This window comes from Pelophylax lessonae (genome assembly GCF_965119305.1).
Source record: "Pelophylax lessonae genome assembly, chromosome: 6".
In the NCBI taxonomy this organism is placed as follows: Eukaryota; Metazoa; Chordata; class Amphibia; order Anura; family Ranidae; genus Pelophylax; species Pelophylax lessonae.
The window spans coordinates 248,078,855-248,103,969 of record NC_138773.1 but is presented as its reverse complement, the minus strand read 5'-3'; the positions used below and the strand labels follow the sequence as shown (position 1 = coordinate 248,103,969).

General features: G+C 41.5%; 1 protein-coding gene across 2 annotated transcripts in view; it reads right to left on the bottom strand.

Moving 5' to 3' along the window:
- The window catches only part of OLA1 (Obg like ATPase 1), a 406,076-nt gene that overhangs the window by 338,262 nt on the left and 42,699 nt on the right, over positions 1-25,115 (bottom strand). For both annotated transcript variants that reach the window (XM_082262049.1, XM_082262048.1), the window contains exon 4: positions 23,077-23,204. In XM_082262049.1, coding sequence (XP_082118175.1) covers positions 23,077-23,204 — 128 coding nt within the window. The remainder of the gene's footprint in view (positions 1-23,076; positions 23,205-25,115) is intronic.

Sequence of the window (25,115 nt, the reverse complement as noted above, 5' to 3'; positions counted from 1 at the left end):
CTCTGGGGTCAACATCGCCTGCTGTAAGTGTGAAAGAGTCGAACTGCTCGTCCGCCCGCCCCTTCTGCCTGCCTCCTCCATTCATAAAACTCATATTATACTTTCCCTGAATGTGAAGTGTTCTGCGATTGGATGTAACAGATCCTGTCATTCATCTGTCTGCCATTCATTCACAGAATGCTTTGAATTCTGGAAAAGAACAGTTTCAATTCTGTGAATTGAAGTGACAAGCGGAAGGGGCAGGTGAATGGCACAACTTTCTCTCACATTAGTTGATGGAAGTCCCAACAGAGTCGGAAAATCGGTGTACTATGTAGCAGTCAGCCAGACCTGGGAACCACTTTATTCCAGGTAAGTGAAGCAAAAAAAAATAATAACTTCAGCTTTAATATTTACAGATAAGAAAGGGGCAATAATGATTTATGGGACTTGTCAAAATCCATGCAATGTATATAACCAACCATGAACAAAGTGGAGTTTCACTTGCCTTGCCTTAGTGTGATGAGGTGTCATTAAAAATAAATCTCACCACTAATGAGTATAAGTGAATTGTGTGTAGTTGTGAATGCGCTATTAAAGAAAAAATAAATAACCTTTAACCTGCACACACATTCTGAATTTCAGGAAAATTGTAGACCTAATGTAAATACACTGCTCAAAAAAGGAACACTTTTTAATCAGAGTATAGCATCAACTCAATCACACTTCTAGGAAATTGATTTGGTCAGTTAAGTAGCAGAGGGGGTTTTAAATTAGGTTCAGCTGCTTTGGTGTTAAATTACCAGGTACACTAGATGGGCAACAATGAGATGACCTCCAAAACATGAATGGTTTTACAGGTGGAGACCACTGACGTGCATTCCCTACTCATCTTTTCTGATCGTTTTTCACTAGTTTTGCATTTGGCTAGGGTCATTGTCACTTCTGGTAACATCAGGCCATACCTGAACCCTATAGAGGTTGCACAGGCAGTCCAACTCCTCCTGGATGGCAATACCTCAAGAGCATAGAGGAGATTCAAGGAGACAGGCAGTTACTCTAGGAGAGCTGGACAGGGCCAAAGAAGATCCTTAACCAATCAACAGGACCGGTATCTGCTCCTTTGTGCAAGGAGGAACAGGATGAGCACAGCCAGAGCTCAACAAAATGACCTCCAGCAAGCCACTCGTATGAATGTCTCTGACCCCCACACTCGCTTGACTTAAATCCAATAGAACACCTCTGGGACATTATGTTTCAGGCCTTCCGACTACACCAGGTTGCTGCTCAGTCTGTTCAGGAGCTCAGCGATGCCCTGGCTCAGATCTGGGAGGAAATACCCCAGGACACCATCCGTCTCATGACGTTGTCAGGCATGCATACAAATGCGTGGGGGGCCAGACAAACTACTGAGTACCATTTTAAATTGCTGCCATGGAATTTCAGTAAAATGGACTAGCTTACTGCATCATTTTCTCACTTTGATTTTTGGGGTGTCTTTAAATTCAGTCCTCTGTAGGTTGATCATTTTCATTTCAATCAAACGATGTGGCATACTTTTATTTCTAACAGATTACCCAGTCCATATCAGTATAGATATCCAGCATGATATTTTTCCCCATTGAGAACTGATGTGTTTTCAAAGTGTACCTTTAATTTTTTTGAGCAGTGTATATCAACAAGTGTAGTATGCATGTATTTAGGCAAAAGACTGGCATTAAAGTGTATACTAAATAAAAGATATGAATTTATTAAAAAAAAAAAAAAAAATATATATATATATATATATATACACACACACATTATATATATATATATATATATATATATATATATATATATATATATATATATATATATATATATATATATATACACATACACACACACAATTACATTTTAACCACTTGTAGACTGGGCCTATTTCTGACACTTTGTGTTTACGAGCTAAAATCAGTTTTTTTTTTGCTAGAAAACTACTTAGAACCCCCAAACATTATTATATATATATATATATATATATATATATATATATATATATATATATATGTGTGTGTGTGTTTTTTTTTTTTTAGCAGAGACCCTAGAGAATAAAATATGCTATATTTTTTATCACACCGTATTTGTGCAGCGGTCTTCCAAACGCAATTTTTTTGGAAAACAATTTCACTTTTTTTAACTAAAAAATAAGAAAACCGTAAAGTTAGCCCAATTTTTTTTCCATAATGTGAAAGATAATGTTACGCCGAGAAAATAGATACCCAACATGTCATGCTTCAAAATTGCGCACACTCGCGGAATGGCGACAAACTTTGGTACTTAAAAGTCCCCATAGTCGACATTTAAAAAATGTCTACAGGTTACCAGCTTAGAGTTACAGAGGAGGTCTAGGACTCAAATTATTGCTCTCACTGTAATGATCGCGGTGGCGATACCTCATGTGTGGTTTGAACACCCTTTACATATGTGGGCGGGACTTCCATATGCGTTCGCTTCTGCACACGAGCTAACGGAGATAGGGTGCTTTAATTTTTATTTTTCTCTTTTTATTTATTATTTTTACACAGTTTAAAAAAAAAAAAAAAAAGTGATAATTTTTATTCCTATTACAAGGAATGTAAACATCCCTTGTAATAGAAATAGGCATGACAGGTCCTCTATTGTGAGATCTGGGGTCAAAAAGACCTCCAACCTCACAACTACAAAAAAAAAAAAAGTGAAAAAAAAAAACGACCCTTTAAACCAGTTGCTAGGCAACGACGTTTGACGTCGCTCCGGTCCTCCAAGACCATAGAATCGAGTGAGGGCCCTCTTGCCCTCACTTGACTTCCTGTGTCTGAGGATCCGTGACTGGATCGTTTTCCCTGCTGCCGGCGGGTCCGGTAAGCGGAGAAAACGGCCGGGACGCGGCGGGAGGGGGGGTGCACCTCTGCCGCTGCACCGTAAGGGTGATCCCGCGGTGAATCAGCCTTATATATAATGTAATGCTGGATTTATGGTTGGAGGTACACAAGGAGAGTCCTTCCATTTACATACTCCTTCGGAGATAGAGGCCTCGGTTGGGATTTAATCCTATGGGCTGTGGATCCATTGAGGTCTATATTTCTGGTAAGCAGGTCATCCTGTTTTGGTGGTGGCTATCACAATTGGTGTAAGATTTTTATTCATGGGGGATATCTATGTGTTGATTATATGGCTGGAGACATACGTGTTTAATATTTGTTTGACTTGCACAGGTGTTCACATTATATATGCAAATGGATAACTTTGTTTTTTTAAATGTCATTAATCACATTGTTTTATAAATGTCATGATTTTTTATGTCACTACATTTTTAACCTATGCTATTATTACTTTTATATTTTGCACATAGCGCAACTTATTTTTTTATATTGTTTATTGGTGTAGATCTCACTTTTGAGTTGCTGCTTTGAACTGTACACTATAGCGGCAGTTTTGTTTATATATATATATATATATATATATATATATATATATATATATATATATATATATATATTTCTATTTTAAGGCCAAAACAACTAATCGATTAATCGACAACTAATGGATTATGAAAATAGTTGTCAACTATTTTCATAATCGATTCGTTGGTCAGCTGATTAGTCGGCCTGCATACAAAATGCATTTCTTTACATATCTGGAAATACAGTGAAGCACGCATACAGCTCAGTACACCGTCCCTACATGTCAGAAGACAAAGTGCAGCACACATACAGCTCATAACACCCTCCCTACATGTAAGTGCCTGAGAACTTGTGAATGTGAATGTGTGAGAAGCAATGCCTCATAGGACATGTAGTCCTGGGCAGGAAGTGAGTTGTTCTAAAAGTCGTTTTTTTTTACCTTGCTATAGGGGCATTTATACTATACTTTGAAGCTTGCTATTGGGGCACTCTGAAGGCAGGGAGGAGCCAGAAGCGTCGGTGGGGACCCCAGAATAGAAGGATCAAGGCTGCTCTGTGCAAAACCATTAGAGCAGTTAAGTACAACGTGTTTATTTAAAAAAAATGTCACTTTAAAGACTCTGTGCATGGAAGATCAGCATCTGATTCTGAACCCAGAGAAGGTGGAGGCTGATAGACTGTAGGTAATAGAAGGCATTAAAATTACATTTAAAGTAAACTTTTACCAGTGTCATGTCTCCATCATTATATTGTCATGTTATTCTTATGAGAGTTTTCACAATGTGTAATTTACTGTGTAACCTACTGTTCATGTTGTACCAGCGCCATCTAGTGGCCATTCACATATTACATATTGGAACAATTTTTGTCCCAGCCCAGCTACCATAGCTTTCACCTATGAACTTTGGTGACATCATCTTCCCTCCATATCTTGTTTTCTACAGGAAATTCAGCTACAGGAAACACAGCTAGTTGCATCCTCCCTCATCTTAGTTTATGGCGGCATCGCTGGTGTGTATACTCTTATGGATGCTTAACATTATCATCTTGTATCTATGTCTTGTGTAACTTACATCTTGTGCACATTTCTTGTATTTGTATTGCTATGTACAGTAATGTCTTATATGCATTGCCACATGTCAGTATACATTAGTAAGTGTATTCTCTTTTCTGTTCCACAGTTTTACCACTCTAATTTCACGTATTTCCTTGCAATAAAAGTTGAAGTTGGATCTTGCTCCTTTGTCAATGCATTGAAGGAAATCAGGGTTATACTGCCTGTCAATCTATGTACCCTCACACATAGGGAGGACAGAACAGTAAAACAGCGACCTCCTAACAAGCTAGAGACACAGTAAAGCTGCAGATTCTGCACAAGCTGATGCAAGACGCTGTGACCTCTCACAAGCTGCAGTGAAACAGCAACCGAGTACAGGTTGGACCACGTGATACTGAACCCCACACAGTGCAAGTGTGCAAACCTGCTACCATGTCAACAAGCAAGTCTGATCCATTGGAGACAAGGTCCCACACCTCAGCCAGTTCCAGAAGCTCAAAGAGGTCAGTGAGCAGCTCCACTATTGCCATTGCCCGCGCAAAGGCTGAAGCCGCCAAAATGCGAGCAGCATTTGCTGAACAAGAGAGACAATTGAAAATAGAGAAAGCACGCATGGAAGCAGTCCTAGCTGAACAACAGGCAACATTGGAAAAGCTAGAAGTGGAGAAGGAAGCTGCAGCCGCTATCGCAGAAGCAGAAGCTTTAGAAGAAGCAGCAAACTCCACAAGTGATAGACTCAGCAACATGCTTGGGCCTGAACCTGGTCATCCTGATAACATGAAACGCACTACAGACTACATACTGCAGCACTCTAAGTCAGGTGACAGTCTGCATTTAGGACCAGGAGCAGAGTCAACCCCTGCTAAAGAGCAGCAGAATCCTCACACACGGCAAGCAACTTCTGCTGACCATTCTCCTCATGTTAAGCAAGAGAGCAATTTTGCATACCATCATCCCTCAGTGCAACCTGAAGTAGATGGTGACTATTACAGCAACAAGTTGACACCAAAAAGCTATACCAGCCCGTCGGGACCTTTACACCACAACTTCTCTCCGGGTCCATCAAGCAGAAATGAAGGTATGTCAGACTTCCTTAAATTCTTTGCCCGACGTGAGCTAATAACCAAGGGGCTCTCCAAGTTTAATGACAGACCTGAAGGCTATAGATCATGGCGATCATCATTCAAGAATACGATCAGAGATCTAGATCTGTCTGCAAGTGAAGAAGTTGATCTTCTAGTCAAGTGGCTAGGAAATGAGTCAGCAGAACATGCAAAGCGGATTAGGGACATTAACATTAACTATCCATTTAGAGGGCTGAACGCCATATGGGAGAGACTTGAAGAGTGTTATGGCTCACCAGAAGTAATAGAGAACGCACTATTCCAAAGAATTCAAGATTTTCCGAAAATTCATAACAAAGGTTATCAAAAGCTTAGAGAACTAAACGATCTGCTGATGGAACTCCAAGTTGCCAAGGACGAAGGAGACTTGCAAGGTCTAGCATACTTAGATACGGCGCGTGGTGTCAACCCCATTGTACAAAAACTACCTATTAGTCTACAAGAGAAGTGGATCGCTCAAGGCTCCAAGTACAAACAGCAGTACAATGTCCAATTTCCTCCATTTTCATTCTTTGTGGACTTTGTGCACCAACAAGCAAAGACCAGAAATGATCCTAGCTTTGACTTCTCAATGTTTGACACCGCATACCCTAAACTAGGTAAACCTGTCTCACCTCGCAACCTGAAAGGTACACCTGTTGCAGTACACAAAACCAGTGTATCTCTTAAAGACTCCTCAATCAAAACTTACAGTACTACAGAGACTGAGAAGGTCCCAACAAAAGACCTGCACAGAGAGTGCCCTCTACATAAGAAACCACACTCATTGCTGAAATGCAGAGGATTTAGAGGAAAACCTCTCAGGGAACGCAAAACCTTCCTCAAGGAAAACCATATTTGCTACAGGTGTTGCGCATCTACCTCTCATCTCGCAAAAGACTGTACAGAGAACATTAAATGCTCAGAATGTGACAGTGGAGAGCATATTACAGCTTTACACCCTGGGCCACCTCCATGGACTCTCACACCTTCAGACCAGGCTGCAGAGCACGGCGGGGAGGAGAGAGATACAAAACCTCCTGAAGTGACACCCCAGTGCACCGAAGTCTGTGGAGAAGGTCTTAGTAACAAATCATGCTCTAAGATTTGTCTGGTTACAGTGTACCCCATTGGTCACAAAGAGAAAGCCATAAGGTTGTATGCCATCCTTGATGATCAAAGCAATAGATCTCTTGCTAGCTCAGCTTTCTTTGATATCTTCAGTATTAAAGGACATAACTCTTCATACTCACTTAAAACTTGCACAGGTGTGAGTGAAGAAAAAGGCAGAAGAGCTACTGGTTACCAAATCGAATCCGTAAATGGGGAAGCATCCTTGCCTCTGCCTACCCTGATCAAATGTAACCAGATTCCAAACAATAGAGAAGAGATTCCTACACCTGAGGCTGCATCGCATCATTGGCATCTGAAACCCATAGCTCATCTCATTCCTGCACTTGATCCAGAGGCTCAAATAATACTCCTGCTGGGAAGAGACATCATAAGAGTCCACAAGGTGAGAGAACAGATAAACGGTCCTCACAATTCTCCATATGCTCAGAAGCTGGACCTAGGGTGGGTCATTATAGGTGATGTCTGCTTAGGAAATGTCCACAAGCCAACCACTGTAAATTCTTTTTACACGCATACATTGGAAAATGGACGTCCATCCCTCTTTCAGCCTTCCCCTAACAAATTCCTTGTAAGAGAGAACCCTGCAGGTATGCTATATTCGGACTTTACTGAAATCCAGAACCCTTCTTGTGGTGAAGACCTAGACCACTTAGGATGCACAGTGTTCCAGAGGACAAAAGAAGATCACAAGATAGCTCCCTCCTTTGAAGATGAGACCTTTTTAAAAATAATGGAACAAGGAATTTTCAAGGATGAAACAAACACCTGGGTTGCACCACTTCCATTCAAAACTCGGAGACGCTGTCTCCCTAACAACAGGGATCAGGCCTTAAAACGCTTCTGTTCACTTAGACGCAATTTCCAGAAAAGACCAGAGATGATGGAACATTTCTTCTTATTTATGGGCAAGATATTTGAAAACAACCATGCAGAGGTAGCTCCACCTCTGAAAGAAAAAGAAGAATGCTGGTATCTGCCAATCTTCGGTGTTTATCACCCTAAGAAGCCAGGTCAAATCCGAGTGGTGTTGGACTCCAGCTCACAATATCAGGGAGTCTCCCTCAACAATGTTCTTTTGACAGGACCAGACCTCAATAACTCTCTTCTAGGTGTCCTCATCAGATTCCGTAAAGAATCCATCGCTATAGTTGCTGACATACAACAAATGTTCTATTGTTTCCAAGTTACAGAGGAGCACAGAAACTTCTTGAGATTCTTCTGGTTCAGAGACAATGACCCCACCAAGGACATCATAGAGTACCGTATGAAGGTACACGTTTTTGGGAACAGCCCATCTCCTGCAGTCGCAATATATGGTCTCAGACTCTCTGCCCGAGAAGGTGAAAAAGACTATGGACAGGATGTTAAGAAGTTTGTTGAAAGGGACTTTTATGTTGATGATGGTCTAAAGTCACTTCCCTCACCAGAAGCTGCAATCAGCCTACTCAAGAGGACTCAGACTATGCTTTCATGTTCAAACCTCAGATTGCATAAGATAGCTTCAAACAGTAAAGTTGTTATGGAAGCTTTTCCTACTCAAGATCACGCCAGCGACTTGAAAGACCTAGACTTGGCTACAGACACAATACCCATGCAGCGCAGCCTGGGGCTCAGCTGGGATCTCAAGTCTGACACCTTTACCTTTCAGGTCAACCAAGAGGAAAGGCCCTTCTCACGACGTGGTGTCTTATCCACAATCAACAGTCTATATGACCCACTTGGGTTTGCAGCACCCGTGATCATCCAAGGTAAGACTCTGCTCAGAGAGTTAACCACAGATACATGTGATTGGGATTCTCCACTTTCCTCAGAGAAAGAGGCACTATGGATAACATGGAGAGACTCTTTAAAGTCATTATCTAACCTACACATACCTAGGTCATATACCCACCTCTCTCCAGCAGAGGTTCAGTCTAGGCAACTGTTCATCTTTTGTGATGCTTCAGTAAAAGCAATTGCTGCTGTCGCTTACCTCAAAACAATAGTCAATAAAGGTCAAGTTCAAATTGGCTTTGTAATGGGCAAGGCGAAGCTGGCACCATGTCCTGAGCTCACCATACCAAGGTTGGAACTTTGTGCTGCTGTTCTGGCAGTAGAACTAGCAGAGCTTATTGTGTCAGAAATAGACATACAACTTGACAATACAGTGTTTCATACAGACAGCAATGTAGTGTTGGGCTACATTTACAATGAGACTAGGAGATTCTACGTCTATGTACACAACAGAGTGCAAAGAATTAGGAGGTCAACACAGCCTACCCAGTGGCGCTATGTACCAACTGACCAAAACCCGGCAGATCATGCCACAAGAGCTGTTCCTGCAGCCCACCTCAAAGACTCTACCTGGCTCACAGGGCCAACATTCCTCTACAGACCAGTAGTGGACACTCTTGAGGAAGATGCATTTGAGTTGTCAGAGCCGAATTCTGATGCAGAGATTCGTCCTCACGTTTCTGTACTCACCACAACAGTTTCTAACAGACATCTTGGATCTGAACGATTCAACAAGTTTTCCACATGGAAATAGTTAAACAGAGCATTAGCTGGTTTGATCCACATAGCCAGATCTTTTAGAGCCACATCTACAAGATCAGAACATTGTAAAGGTTGGCATTACTGTCATAAAGCCTATACATTGGATGAACTCACACAGTCTAGAGACGCTATCATCCGGTGTATCCAACAAGAAGTTTATGCTCAAGATCTTGAACACTTCCAAAAGCAAAAATGCATTCCTAAAGACAGTTCCCTTAAGAGACTTGACCCATTTATAGATGATAATGGACTGTTGAGAGTTGGGGGACGTATTTCTAAGGCAAAACTTGAGAGTAAGGAATGTAACCCAATAATACTTCCAAACAGTCATATTGCATCGTTACTTGTGCAACACTACCATGAAAAGACCAAGCACCAGGGACGTTTGTTCACTGAAGGAGCTTTACGGATTTTCAATTTTCAAATGTATCACTTGCAAAAGACTACGTGGTATATTTCAGTCACAGAAAATGGCTAATCTTCCTGCCGACCGACTCAGTACAGACCCTCCCTTTACAAATGTTGGTCTTGATGTGTTTTGCCCTTGGTCTGTCACTACACAACACACCAGAGGAGGTCGTGCAAACAGCAAACGCTGGGCAGTCATATTCACCTGCATGAGTATTAGGGCTGTGCATATAGAAGTCATTGAGTCTTTGGACACATCCAGCTTCATAAATGCTCTCAGACGTTTCATTTCTATTCGAGGCCCGGTCAAACAAATCCGCTCTGACAGAGGCACTAATTTTGTGGGAGCCTGTAAGGAACTGCAGATCCCCTCAAACATTGACAGTGACCATGTAGAGAGATATCTTGCTGACCAAGACTGTAAATGGACATTCAATTCCCCACACTCCTCTCACATGGGAGGCTCTTGGGAGCGTATGATTGGTATAGCCCGCAGGATCCTTGATTCTATCTTTCTACAGCTGGGGACTTTGAAGCTTACCCATGAGTCTCTTACAACCTTTATGGCCGAAGTAGTGACGATCATGAATGCCAGACCTTTGACTTCAATATCCAGTGATCCAGAAGATCCTCTTTTACTCACTCCTTCTATTATCCTCACCCAAAAGGTTGGTACGGTTACAGCTCCCCCTGGTGAGTTTAGCACTAAAGATTTGTACAAGTGTCAGTGGAGACGAGTGCAAACTCTAGCGGTTGCCTTCTGGGATAAATGGAGAAAACAATACATCCCTACTCTACAGTCCCGGAATAAATGGCAAACCAGTAAACCCAACATGAAGGTTGGTAATGTTGTTCTTGTAAAAGACTCTCAGTCAAAAAGAAATGACTGGCCTTTGGGACTGATAACCAAAGTTTTTCCAAGTGAAGATGGAAGAGTCAGGAAGGTGGAAGTGAAAGTCTGCAGGCAAAATGAGCCTAAACTCTTCCAGAGACCTGTTACTGAACTGATTTTGTTACTCTCTCCAGAGAATAGTTAATGTGGTATCCTTGGGATACCAAGCGGGGAGTGTCATGTCTCCATCATTATATTGTCATGTTATTCTTATGAGAGTTTTCACAATGTGTAATTTACTGTGTAACCTACTGTTCATGTTGTACCAGCGCCATCTAGTGGCCATTCACATATTACATATTGGAACAATTTTTGTCCCAGCCCAGCTACCATAGCTTTCACCTATGAACTTTGGTGACATCATCTTCCCTCCATATCTTGTTTTCTACAGGAAATTCAGCTAGAGGAAACACAGCTAGTTGCATCCTCCCTCATCTTAGTTTATGGCGGCATCGCTGGTGTGTATACTCTTATGGATGCTTAACATTATCATCCTGTATCTATGTCTTGTGTAACTTACATCTTGTGCACATTTCTTGTATTTGCATTGCTATGTACAGTAATGTCTTATATGCATTGCCACATGTCAGTATACATTAGTAAGTGTATTCTCTTTTCTGTTCCACAGTTTTACCACTCTAATTTCACGTATTTCCTTGCAATAAAAGTTGAAGTTGGACCTTGCTCCTTTGTCAATGCATTGAAGGAAATCAGGGTTATACTGCCTGTCAATCTATGTACCCTCACACATAGGGAGGACAGAACAACCAGTATTGTGCATTATATTCAAAATAATATCCATAAAAAAAAAAAAAGTCTCAGCTTTTAGTACTACTTTAATATCAAAGATTTATATCTACCTTCTACCCTTTATTTAGCTTCATGTCTGACTCCTAGTTAAAATGCCCATATATCCTACTTCTGGGTGTATTTATTTGGTTCACACCTTTGCATTTTTTGGTGCTTTTTGCAGAAACGCACTACAGTTCATTTAACTTGGTTTCCTATGGGACACGTTCACATTTATGCTTTTTTTTCAGCCGCTGCGTATTTGGAAAGGTTCAAGGACTTTTTTCAAACAACTTTTTCTTTTGCTTTTTTTTTTTTTTAAAGTTTTTTTGGTTCAATGGACCTGAATGGAGAAGCTGCAGAAAAGCACGAAGTACATTTTTGCTGCGATTTGCGTTTTTTAATCTGCCTAACACATTGCAGCAAATTTGCGCATTCAAAAACGCACAGCAAAAAGCACTGCAGAAACAGATCAAAAGCAAACTGCATAGGTGTGAACCAAGCCTTATGCTGGCCGTATTATACACGTATCGATTTTCGTACGAGAAGTTTCATACAAAAAATCTTTGTACATTCGCTAAATGAAAGAATGTTGTTTGATAATTTCATTCAGTTTTTAAAAAAAAAAAAAATGAAATTTCTGAATGAAAACCACATACACTGTCTAAAAATTCCTTTGACCAAGAAGTTTTTTATTCTGCTCCTTAAAATTTTCTTTTCACTGGTCGAAACCGAATGTCGATTTGACCCCACTAACGATTAGAAAATCAAACTATGACAAGGGAGACTGTCATATATAATATATGACAGTTCTGTCTGAAAATCGGCAAAACAGCCTAATTTTTTTTCTTTAAATAAAAAAATTTGATCCGAGTCTGATGATATTTACCAGATTCAATTTCCAATAGTATATAGAGTAGATCTCTTCTGTCTGTTATTCTCAGAGTGGATTGGAGATTTTGCTCCCTAGCCATTGGTTATTTATAAATTTCCCTTTTTTTTTAAACTTTACATATTACCTAAATCATACAACACACTTTTTTTTTAAGGTTAATATCCGATCCAAACAATAATTGGCCAATTAATCGAATTTGAAAATAATCGTTAGTTGCAGCCCTAATATATATATATATATATATATATATATATTGCTATGACTTCTACTGTCCACCAATGTGTCAGCCTGCGAGATGTAACCCTATATGTTTAGTACGATCTAAAGATCGGCATAAGAAACTAACCAGACTCTGGCATGCACAGACCACGATCTACAGTGCTGACAGTGAACATGCAGACAGGAGGAAAAAACAAACAGCACAGTTGACAACCAGTTTTACTGCATTTTCACTGCCCATTGATCAGACTGTGGGTGGGGAGGTGACACAGTTTTATGCTTTATTTTTAACACAGTGGGGTATGAATGCCAAATGTGGCTGCACAGGATTACAAATTCTTTGGTAGATAAGACAGTTTACATAAGGATATTTCAACTGTGAATTTAGCACATAAGGATATTTCAACTGTGAATTTAGCACTAGAGTTTACCTTTAGCTTTGAACACATTTTGAAAATCCAGTAATAGAGGGGAAATCCTCCAATGGGGACACTAGTTCTGGTGACCTGGGGGTCCCCAAGTAATTTCTCTAATTTGTAGGGATTTCCTCTCACTTTGGCTGTGGGAGAGGAAGTGAAGGGAAAAATCTCTGCAATTATACACAAAATTAGCACGTGTTGTAAATTTCCTCCAGCTGTTAAAAGCCCAGAGCAGTCACACTTCCTTATTGGAATCTCGCTCCCTCTCCCTGGTCTAACCCTGGTCTAAAAAACTTTATGTCATTTTTTTCAAATAAAATATGTACATTTCATGCTTTGATTGTATGACTTCGCTCAGTTGGAAAAGAAGGCTGAAAGAAGATTTAATGGGCTGAAGTTCATAGGCTGCCAATGAGGGAGAAAGGAGAGATCATAAGGGAGATAAGGAAAGACACTATCCTTTTAAGATTTTTGTGTCTCCCTGGCACCAGAGATTGTTCCGTCACCTCTCTAGCTTTTCTTTTCTCCCTCCCTAAGCTATGTTCCCTCTGCACAGTCATGGTCATTCCTGTTGCTTTCTTCCCCCTTCAGCAAAAGTAAATCCTAAAGCCGTCAGCTGATCAGCCTCTAGTGGCTCAGATTTCAGGCACAGTGTTGAGAATAGAGAATAACTAAGCATGTGCAGGGCAGGGTGAGACAATGTCTTAATGGATTTTCAACAGTATAGACACTTATGTATAGACACTTATTTTTAATGTTTTGCATAGCTTTACCTGCAAAAGGAGCCAGCCTAAAGTGATCTATCAGGACTTAATTTTCTGACAAATGTTCCACACTTAGTACTGGATAAAAAAATTTGAATTCTTGACTGGCAACAAAATGAAAGTCCCTGCATTGCTATAAGCAGTGTTTTGTCAATAGCACTTATTGTGCATGGATCAGATAGGCAAAGCTCATATCAGAAGCCCTTTTCTGCTGTACATCTAAAAAGACTGAATGAACCACCAGCAGTGTTGACCCAGCATGGAGTTTATAAAATTACTGAATGGGAGGTCTGTCTTGTCAGCAAACAGACAAGGATCCCAGCCTTATGACAGCTAAAATCAGACTACCTTTGTATATATAGTAACGGATTGTCAAGCACCTTTTGCCATCTAGAAGTGACAGATTCATGCATGTCTAAATACCATTTGCATAATCTGGTCTTCAAAAGGTGAACATTAAGTGGTGCTGCTCCAGAACCACGTCACAACGACCAATCCTTCCAGCTATTAATAGTGCATATCATGTAACCTGCACAACTATCCACGAGGAAAGAACAGCTGGAAGAAGGCCTGCTCACTATAGTTGGGACTCACAATAAATGCTAGTGGGAACAATATTAGCTATATAGAAGCGATAACCAGGGAGATTGATCAATTAAAATTTTAAGTGCCAAAAACAGCCAATATTTGCCATTTATCTATTAAACTACTAAAGAAGCAATAGAGAGAGCAGATATTTTCATTCTAATTTGGATTTTTTTAAAATATAATCTTTAAGGTTTTAAGCCCTTGTTCTAAAAGGCCAGTTCTCTATTTATGTGTATTTATTAATACCATTATTTTTCACATACTCTATTTTTAAAGGTTTGAATTCCTTTTCTGTTAACACACTGCTGTCTTCCGTGCACATAGCTTGCCCCTAAGCTCAGGAAGGAAGCGTGCATTCTCTCTATTTTATGCCCGCAGCAGGGCCACATCTCTAGTTGGCAATGCTCATGTGTGATGCTGAGAGGTCAATTATAGAAGGTGCTGGTCAGATTGCAGTACCTATTCAGCTCCAACACTTGACACTTGTGTGTTTGGGGCACAGCACAGGCAGACAGCAGTGTAGACCTTAGGGGGGTCCTGAACATTGCAGTTACTTCATTGAGACAGCACTGGTAGTAGGAGACACTGCAAAAATGGCTAATATTAGAAAGAAAAATATAAGTCTGGGCTATTGTTTCACAGCATCCAATAGGACTAGGTAAGATGAGAACTAGCATGTTTCGCATTCAGATGTACCATGGCAGTGTCTGCTTGGCCGAGTGTCCCCTTCCTTAGTCCATCATTTGGAAGGGAGGGGGTCCTGGCTGCTCTCTGTCCGCCACCTCCTCCAATCAGACAGCAGTCTTATTAAGGTGTTTGTTTGGCCGGGTCTCAGCAGCTGGGTCTGTTTCCTCTGCCCAGCCATGAGTCAGAGGCGAAGGAGAAGTGAGGTGGAGAGTGAGTGAAGTGAGGAGTGGAAGAGGACCTGGGATAACAGACACAGCTCGGTGTACACTTTGTTTTTTATATTACGTGCCCTGGGCAGAAACTTAAGCCTTAGATGTATAGGGGGGGTGCAGGAACTTCAAAATCACATGTATAGGGGGCCAGAAGTTAAAGTATAAATTAGGGGAGGAAACTGAATCCCTCCCCACATTTTCAATGTTCATTTATATTTAGGCCAATATTTAAAGCAAACCAGTCTTTAACTACATTCAGTTTTGCTACATGCCACAATCTATTTAAAATCCCAGTACAGGTATAAGGAAACATGTGAGACATACCACCCCCCACAATGCGGTGCTCTGGGCCTCAGCAGCCAAGGTGATATCATATGGCAGGCGAGGGCAAACCAAAGAGTAATACTGATCATATTATGATGCGAATGTTCATTAGTCCACAATAGAGGTGGGATTAAAAATGAATAAAAAGACTGGAATTAAGCTAGCCATAGACAGTTTGTTTATTTCTCATTCAACCCGCTGGCTGAAAAAAACAAAAAGGGATTTTTGACTTACCGTAAAATCCATTTCTCTGATCTACTTGACGGACACAGCTCCTGATTCTTCTTATCCATTGGGTTAATACTGCCCCCTACAGGAGTAGGACACTAGGCAGAAAAAAGCTTGACTACGCCTATGGACAGTCCCAGGGAGTATACACCCATTCTCAGCTATAGGCCACTCAGTTTTGTTACAAGTAGTGTCAGAAGAAAGCCAACTCCACAGAAGGATGGGTGCTGTGTTTGTCAATGAATATCAGAGAAATGGATTTTACGGTAAGTCAAAAATCAAATTTTTCCTTTCGTTCGCTGACAGACACAACAACAGACACAACTCCTGATTCTTCTTAACCATTGGGACGTCTCAAAGCAGTGTTAAACATGAGGGGTGGGAAAACATCAGAAAAAAATTCCCAAGGCTAACCATAGCCAACCAGGTAACAGAGCTCAACCATAAACAACTGGAGCTCACCTGAAAAAAACAATACACCCTCAAAGAGGATCAGGTCCTCTAAACAGCAGCCAGCAAAACCTTGCAACCAAAAGAAGCATCCGCAGATGCCAATACAACCACTTTACAAAAAACTTTGGAAACGTGTGCACAGACGACCAGGTGGCCGCCTTGCAAAACCTGCCTCACTGATGCTTGAAGACGGAAAGCCCAGGAGACACTAAGTGCCCTTGTAGAGTGCACTAAACAGGAAAAGGATGAACCTGACTCCTGATGCAATAGGCCTGAACCACAGTCTTTCTGAGCCATCTGGAAATGGTCGCAAAAGAAGCAGACAATCCTTTGTGAGGTCCGTCCGTGAGCACAAATAGAGTCTGACTTCCTAAAAGACTACGTAGCTGCCAGGTACACCCTAATTGGCCGGACCACATTCCAAGACATGCAAGGCAATTTCCTTCAGATGTTTAGGCCTGGGATACAGGGTAGGCAACACAATGTCTTCATTCAAATGACAGAGACCGCCTTAGGAAGAAATGACGGACGGAGGTAAAGCACCACCTTATTCTTGTGAAGCACCATAAGGTGAACGACAGGATAACGCCGTCAGTTCTGACACCCTGCATGCAGAGGTGATAGCCCCCAAAGAAGGTCACCTTCTGGGGCAACGTAAGCAGGGAAACCTCCTGAATATTTTCAAAGAGAAGCTTCAGTAGAGCTGAAAGCACCACATTAATATTCCAGGGCGACAACAGAATCTGCACTGAAGAAACCAAATGTCGGACACCCTGAAGAAAAGGTACGAACAAGGGAGTATGTGGCCAAAGGTCGATGGAAAAAGACAGCCAAAACCCGATACCCGTTTTTGATGGTACTCAAGGCCAAACTTTGTTCAACCCCCCCCCAAGAGATGAACCCCAAGAGACTCGCACCACGCAATGTACACCTTCCACGTATGATGGTAGATCTTCCTAGAGGCAGATTTCCAAGCTTTTAACAGCGTAGGAATCACAGATTCAAACCTCCACCCTTTAGCACCTGGCATTCAACAGTCAAGCCATTAAAGCCAGCGACTGTAAAGCAGGATGAAAGATTGGTCCTTGGGACAGCAGATCCTCCCTGAGAGGAAGTCCCCAAGGAGCATTGGCAACCAGCTGTACCATATCGGCATACCAAGACCAGCGAGACCAGTCTAGAGCCACTAAAAAGACCGGAATCCCTTCTAACTGAATCCTGCACAGGAGTTGTGGCAGACGTTTGAGAGGGCTGGAATGAATCAATCAGCCCACCTGAGAATGCTGGCTACTTTCTGAGCCACTATGACAATTCTTGTGCCCCCTTGGTGATTGACATAGACCACGGCCGTGGCATTGTCTGAATGAATTTGTACCGGACACCCTCGAAGACGATTGTCCAATGAGCCAAAGTCTGATCGCTCGGAGTTCCAGTACACTAATCAACAGTCTGGGCTCTGCCAGAGTCCAGAGGAGTCCTGAGCACATGTGTGCTGAGGATGCCTCCCCACCCAGGTAGGCTGGCACCCGTGGAGACAATCGTCCAGTACAGGAGAGGAAGGATTTTCCCCGTCGATGTGCCAGAGAGTGAAGCCACCTCTACAGACAGTGGACCCTTGACTCATTTCACCAGAATCTCTTTAGCAGAGATCTTTTGTAGAACTATGCAAACAGACTGCCTCGGGGTGGACACCATCAGGCCCAGCACACGCATGCAAGCCCGGAGGGATGACCATCTGCTGAACAACAGAAGCTGAATGGTCTCCTGCAATGTCTGGAGTTTTTCCAGAGGAAGAAACATTCTGGCTATCACAGGAACAAAATAATAAAAGAGACACTGCTTGTAACAAAACTGAGTGCCTATAGCTGAGAGTGGGTGTATACCTCCTGGGACTGCCCATAGGCGTAGTCAAGCTTTTTCCTGCCTAGTGTCCTACTCCTGTAAGGGGCAGTATAACCCAACAGTTAAGAAGAATCAGGATCTGTGTCCATCATTGAACAAAAGAGAAAAACAGACTCCTTAATCCACACAAACAAGGAGGAATCCCTCCATCTGCGACATTGTATTCTAATACTTGGACCCACTGCTGTCGGAATACACTGATCGTTTTTTTCTATGCATGAAGGTAAAAAAACCTGTGTGCAGCAGGCCCCCCTCAATCCAGCGATGTACAAGAGACCCTTGCCTCTCTGGGAACTCTCACTCCTGATGACGGAGGCAGCAAGGCCGAGCCATTTCTCCATGTGTGAATGGACACACAGAGCCACAGGTCGTGAGTGTGCCTGCTTGGGTGCCCCAACCGCAAGCTGTTTGCTGTGGGGGCACCCGGCAGGAGGGAGGAGCCAAGAGCGCAGGCGTGGGACCCGAGAAGGAGGAGTATCTGGGCTGCTCTGTGCACAGAGCAGGTACGTATAACATGTTTGTTATAAAAAAATAAAAAAAAAAGGCTTTAATATCCCTTTAAGACTGCATTGGGTGTAAGAAAAAAACTATACGTTTTATTTAAAGCAGAAGTAAACCCATTGACTTAACGGTTTAAAAAAAAAAAAAACAACAGGATGCTAGGAATGCTAACTGTCTCAATTGCTTGCACTCTCAAACTGTCAAACCATCATAAAGCTGGGGTCATAACTGATCACATAAGCAGGAACATACCAGTTGTTGATCAAACAGAAGCTAAGATGGCAGCTTCCTGAGCTGAAAAGGATAGGAAGGTTTATTTACGCTTTAACCACTTCAGCTCCGGAAAGGTTTTCCCCCTTAATGACCAGGCAATTTTTGCGATAAGGCACTGCGTTGTTTTAACTGACAATTGCACGGTCGTGCGAAGCTGCACCTAAATAAAATGGATGTATTTTTTTTCCCCACGAATAGAGCTTTTTTTTGGTGGTATTTGATCACCTCTGCAGTTTTTATTTTTTGCGCTATAAACACAAAAATACTGACAATTTTGAAAAAAATATATATATTTTCTTTACTTTCTGCTATAAAACATTCCCAATAAAAAACATTAAAAAAAAAACTATTTTTTTCATTAATTTAGTCCATTATGTATTCTGCTACATTTCTTTGGTAAAAAGAAAATCCTAATAAGTGTATTTTGATTGGTTTGCGCAAAAGTTATAGTGTCTACAAACTATGGGATAGATTTAGGTCATTTTTTTTTATATATAGTTTTTACTAGCAATGGCGGCAATCAGCGATTTTTAGCGGGACTGCGACATTGCGGCGGACAAATCTGACACTAAGTGACACTTTTTGGGGACCAGTGACAGCAATAGTGACCAGTGCTAAAAAATGCACTGTTACTGTATAAATTACACTGACAGGGAAGGGGTTAACACTAGGGGTGATCAAGGGGTTAAGCTCCTAGGGAATGCTTTCTAACTGTGTGGGGATGGATGTGTTTGAGGAAAAGAGATCAACTTAGCTGAAACACAAGATCTCACTCTTCGTCTGTGACAGAACAGCTGTCTGCCTTGTTTACATAGGCAGACGGCCGTTCTGTCATTCTCCTGCACGATCCGCAGTATGCAGCAGTCTGGTGACTGTGCACATGCTTTTCAGTGAGTTCCTATGCTGAGCATTTCCTCCTTATCACATATGAGCATCCCATGTAACTATAGTCACACAGATGGGCGAATACACAGTGGTAAATGACAGCCCACTCCATCCCTCCTCCTCCAAGCCCACTAACCAGCTAAACACAATTAGGGAGGGATGTTAAATATAGATTGATGGAGGCTTCACCTCCCCCTTATTCTAAGACAAAGACTGGAGGGGCGTGACACAGCCCATAACCGCCCACACCATGCTATTGCCAAAATATAAGGATTTGATCATATATATATATATATATATATATATATATTTATTTATATATTTATTTATTTATATTCGGAGGGTAATTTAAAACAGTTTCTTGGCATTATTTTTTTTTTTTTTACTCTGTATTCCTAAGGTTTTTTTTTGGAACATGTGACCAATAGCAGAGGACTAGAAGCTTATCCTGCTCATGTTTCCCTGCAGACAGGCTGGGAAGAGCTGGATCATGTGACAGCTGTATATCGATTAGGAAAAAGGTACTACTTTTTTTTTTTTTTTTATTAAAATCTGTATCATCCATATACAGAAATAGAGGAACAATGTAAATTAAACCGTGTCTTTAGTATTACTTTAAAGTGTATGTAAAATGCAAAAGCAACCATTTTCTCTTGGCCCAAGTAGAAAATGGCATATACCACTAAGTTTTTTTTTTTTTGTGGTGCTGTCAGTGCTCCTCCGGGGGAAATTTCACTTCACTTTTTGACCCAGAGACACTGCATAAAAAGGGGAAAATCTCATCAACTCGAGGTATTATTAAGCAGTTTTCACTAGAACAGGGATACCCATTTCCCCTCCCCTCCAGTTCCTGTAACAATTTAAAGTTTAGCAGCACAAAAAAAAAAAAAAAACAACTCTCTATAGCACAGGTGTCAAACACAAGGACCGCGGGCCAAATCCGTCCCTCCAGGCCATTTTATGTGGCCCTCGCACCTCTCCTGTAGCTGCAGGAGAGCTCTAGTCCTCTTCCAGACCATATACTTTCTGCTTTCCAGCAATGCCTCCAGCTTCTTCCCAGCAGCACCACAAGGTAAGGGAGGTGTACTGTCATGCAAGGGAGGGTGAGGGACTCAACTTTTGATGGTGGAGAGGCTCTTGACGTCTTATGTAAGGGTAGGGGATGCTCTTGACATCTAGTCTTACAGATACACCCGGCCCTTTTGAGGGCAATCATAATGCTGATGCGGCCCGCGATTAAATTGAGTTTGACACCCCTGCTCTATAGCTTTGTGAGCATTAATTTACTTGTAAAGAAGTACGTCTCACATTGTACAAGTTAGATCCTTTAGAAGTTCTCTGTGCAATGATTCCCTGACCTCCTTTCTCAAAACTACCAGTGCTGCAGTAGTTAATTTTTTTGGATCTTCAATAAAGCTGGTGTTAAACCTTTCCTGACCAGGACCCATCCGCTTCTGCATTGAGAAAAGTTATTTCATTGCTTTCACTGCCGGTACCACAATCTGTGAATTGAGGAGGGAACCCCATGACCCATCAGTCCCTCCTAATTTACAAATTGTGCTACAGGCCGTGTAAACGACAAAAGAACATTTCTCAATGGAGGGAGGGAAGATGGGGGAAGGTCATTGTCAGGAACTTTTTTTTTACAGCAGCTTCACAGAAGATCCAAAGCTAATGTTTCCTGCAGTGCTAAAAATTGAGACACAGGAAGAGGACAGGGCATCCCTGCAGTGGCAGTTTCTTTAGAATCCATCTAAATGCTCGATGTGTGGCACACTTCATTACAGGTAAATTAGCTCATTAAAGCTATTGAATTTTTTTTCCACAGCTAAACTTCAGCTTTAAAAATGTTGACTACGACCACAAAGTTTAGCAAAAAAAAAAAAGAAAAAAAATTCTACAGCTTTGGTTACATCACTTGTATGTCCCACGTTGTACAGGCATCTGGATCCTGATCAAATCTTCACTGCAATGATGTCCTGTCCTCTTCCTGTCTTTGAATTTTCAGGGCTGCAATTGTTAACAGCTTTGGGTCTTCAAACAGAACAGTAGGACAGATGGTTCGACTGGGACATGCCCGATCCCTCCTTCTCCATTGAGAAAAGTTCTTTCATTGATTACACTGCTTGCAACACGATTTGTGGGGGAGAGTGATCAGGCACAGGATTCCTTCTCCCATTCCCAGATCATGTTGTAAGATTTCCCCATGATTCAGCTGCCTGCACAATGTGAGATACACTTCATTACATAAGTTATGTGAATAAATAAACAGAGATTTTTTTTTTTTTAGCAAATGTTCAGCTTTAAAGGAGAAGTATGGCCAAAATGCACTTACTTGTGCTCTCTTGTGACTCAGAATAAGCCAACAATAGGCTTAAACCTGCTGTCAGCTGATGTGACAGCTGCTCCAGGCTCTGGAAAGATCCTGTCACATCCCTAGCCTGGAGTTGGTTGGGCAGAGCAGAGAGTGGTCACTCACAGTTACTGCTCTCTGCTCAGAGCGGACAGAGAACTGAGCGATCAGCAGTCATGTGATCACTCAGTTCTCAGGCTTAGATCCAGGTAGGGGACAGCTGCTGCATGGAGGAGCATCAGACCGATGCTGCAGCATAGAGGTGAGTATGTATGTTTATTCTTTTTAAAAAAACTTAATGAGAGTGAATATTAACCGCCATTAAAACAAAATGGCACTTAGCTTTATTTACTTCGGGGATGAGGAGGTTGACCAAGGAGGGTAAATACTTCTTGGGTCACGTCAGGTTTATAGTACTGTTGGCATAATTTCACTTTATTTCCTGTCCCAACAAGATGACCCAATCCACAATAAAACCTGACAGGGTTCTGGTCTTTCCCGCCTGACAAAAAATTAAAAACTTGGCTGGGAAGTGGATTTCAAGTATATCTATACTCAAAACCAAAAAGGTTATCTTTTGCAGCTTACCAGGCCTTAGATGTGATGGCTGCTCTTCTTTTCTTTTTTTTAGGCTTTATTTGCACATAGTGATCGGACCACTAACACACTTCCTCTCCTAGGGTGATACGCGCGCGTCTTCACTGCATCTATATAACAGCAACATAGCCACTCTTGGGCAGCAGCCTTATTCATTTGTGGAGAGAGTATGTTAGATGGACTAGAAAATTAACATGGACTTTACATAAATGACTAACAAAATAAAGCCCAACACCAGCTAATACTCTTTAACCACTTCAACACTGAGCACTTTTATCTCCCCTCCAGCCCAGACCAATTTTCAGCTTTCAGGGCTGTCTCACTTTGAATGACAATTGCTCGGTCATGCAACATTGTACCCATATGAAATTTTTATCATTTTGTTCACACAAAAATGGAGCTTCAATGCACTTATTTAACATGATGTTCATGTATGGGATCAAAAGCCACTCACGTGTTAGATGAAAGATTCCGTCACAGGCACTGATGTGGGACAGAAACGCATTCCCCAAGCCTTGTCCCATACTGGCCCCTTTGACAAGACCAGCTATGTCCACCACATTCAGAAATGCTGGAATTTTGCTTTAGAATAAACAAACAACAGTGTTTTACCACAACATCATATTCGTTCTTTGCAGGTAAAGAAAAAACAATAGCCCTGGCATATAAAAGTAAATAGATTTTTTTTTTTTTTTTTTTTACACTTAAGGCTCGGTTCACACTTATGCGATGCGGGAAGGCTGCGAATTCGCAGCCTGTTCCCGCATCGCAAACGCACCCCTGGCAGTTCACACTGCCATATGCGATACGCTGGGGGTGTCAATGAAATCTTAACAACACCCCCAGTTTGATCGCATATCGCAGTGCCATCTTGCAGTTCGCACAGGATCGGATCACACAAGTGTGAACCACTGTGCGATCCGATCCTGATGCGGCTGCAAAAAAGGGTCATGTGATTCTTTGCTGCGGGTGCGGTGCGAATTTAGCCATACAAAATGTATGGCTGAACTCGCACCGCACAGCCGATCGCATGTAATGAAGGAGCAGTGCGCTCCGATATTACATGCGATCGCCGCACACGCGGAGTGTGAACCGGCACTAACCCATCAGAGGAACAACCTGAACGTTTGTTTTTAGCATTGAGAAGCAAAGTTTCAGAGCTTTCAAACAGCAAGGAAAGGGATGGGCAGGTGGTTCCTATAGTAAACCAGCTATTTTCAAATGTACCGTGAAAAATTAAAGGAAGGCCAATTCATATGGGCAACAATTCTAAGTTTTCTTTCATCCAGTTTCCTTACACATACTTCTTTAAAACTGATATAACTGTAGTGTTGCTGCTGTGTTCTGTGCATATAGAAGAAGAACTTATTTACAGATAATAAATACTTTTATAACAGTGCTGCATACTGATATGAGTCGGGGGCTTTGATTGCTTTAGTCCTTTCTCAACATCTGTATGGTTATGCTCTCTTGTTGGGTCCCTAACTCTAATCCATAAAACAATCGTTTCCATACACTTCACTGATAATGGCCAAATAGCCGGAAGCAGCTGTATGCAGTTTGGAATGGCTCTGTAATATTGGAATATATTTGCTCTATATATCAGTGGTTATGGATATGCATTTAGCCAGGGGTTTCCAAACTATGGCCCTCCAGTTGTTCAGGAACTTCAATTCCCATCATGCCTAGCCATGTCTGTGAATGTCAGAGTTTTACAAAGCCTCATGAGATGATTAGCTCTGCGTCAGCTGGAGGGCCGTAGTTTGAGGATCCCTGATCTAGCCAATGGGATAAAGGTCAATCATCGGCATAGCTCTTTCCCCTTTCCTGAAATGAGAAATACATTGCTTATTTTTGGGACATGTGACAGAATGAGACATAAATATCTTCAAGTGATTGTTAGCCCTATATTTTTTTTTAACCACTTCAGCTCCGGAAGGTTTTACCCCCTTAATGACCAGGCCATTTTTTGGGATTCGGCACTGCGTTACTTTAACGTGGGACGCTGTACCCAAATACAATTGATGTCCTTTTTTTCCCACAAATAGAGCTCTCTTTTTGGTGGTAATTGATCACCTCTGCGGTTTTTCGATTTTGTGCTATAAACAAAAAAAGAGCAACAATTTTGAAAAAAAAAAAAAAAAAAAAAAAACGCTACTTTTTACTCTCTGCTATAAAACATTCCCAATAATTTTTTGTAAAAAAAATCAATTTTTTTTCTAAGTTTAGGCCAATTTGTATTCTGCTACATATTTTTGGTAAAAAAAAAAGAACCGAAAAGCGTATTTTAATTAGTTTGCACAAAAGTTATATAGTTTACAAACTATAGGATAGATTTTCGGACATTTTTTTTGTTTTTTATTAGTAATGGCGGCAATCAGCGATTTTTAGCGGGACTGCAACATTGCGGCGGACAACTGACACTAAGTGACACTTTTTGGGGACCAGTGACATTAATACAGTAATCAGTGCTAAATAATATGCACTGTTACT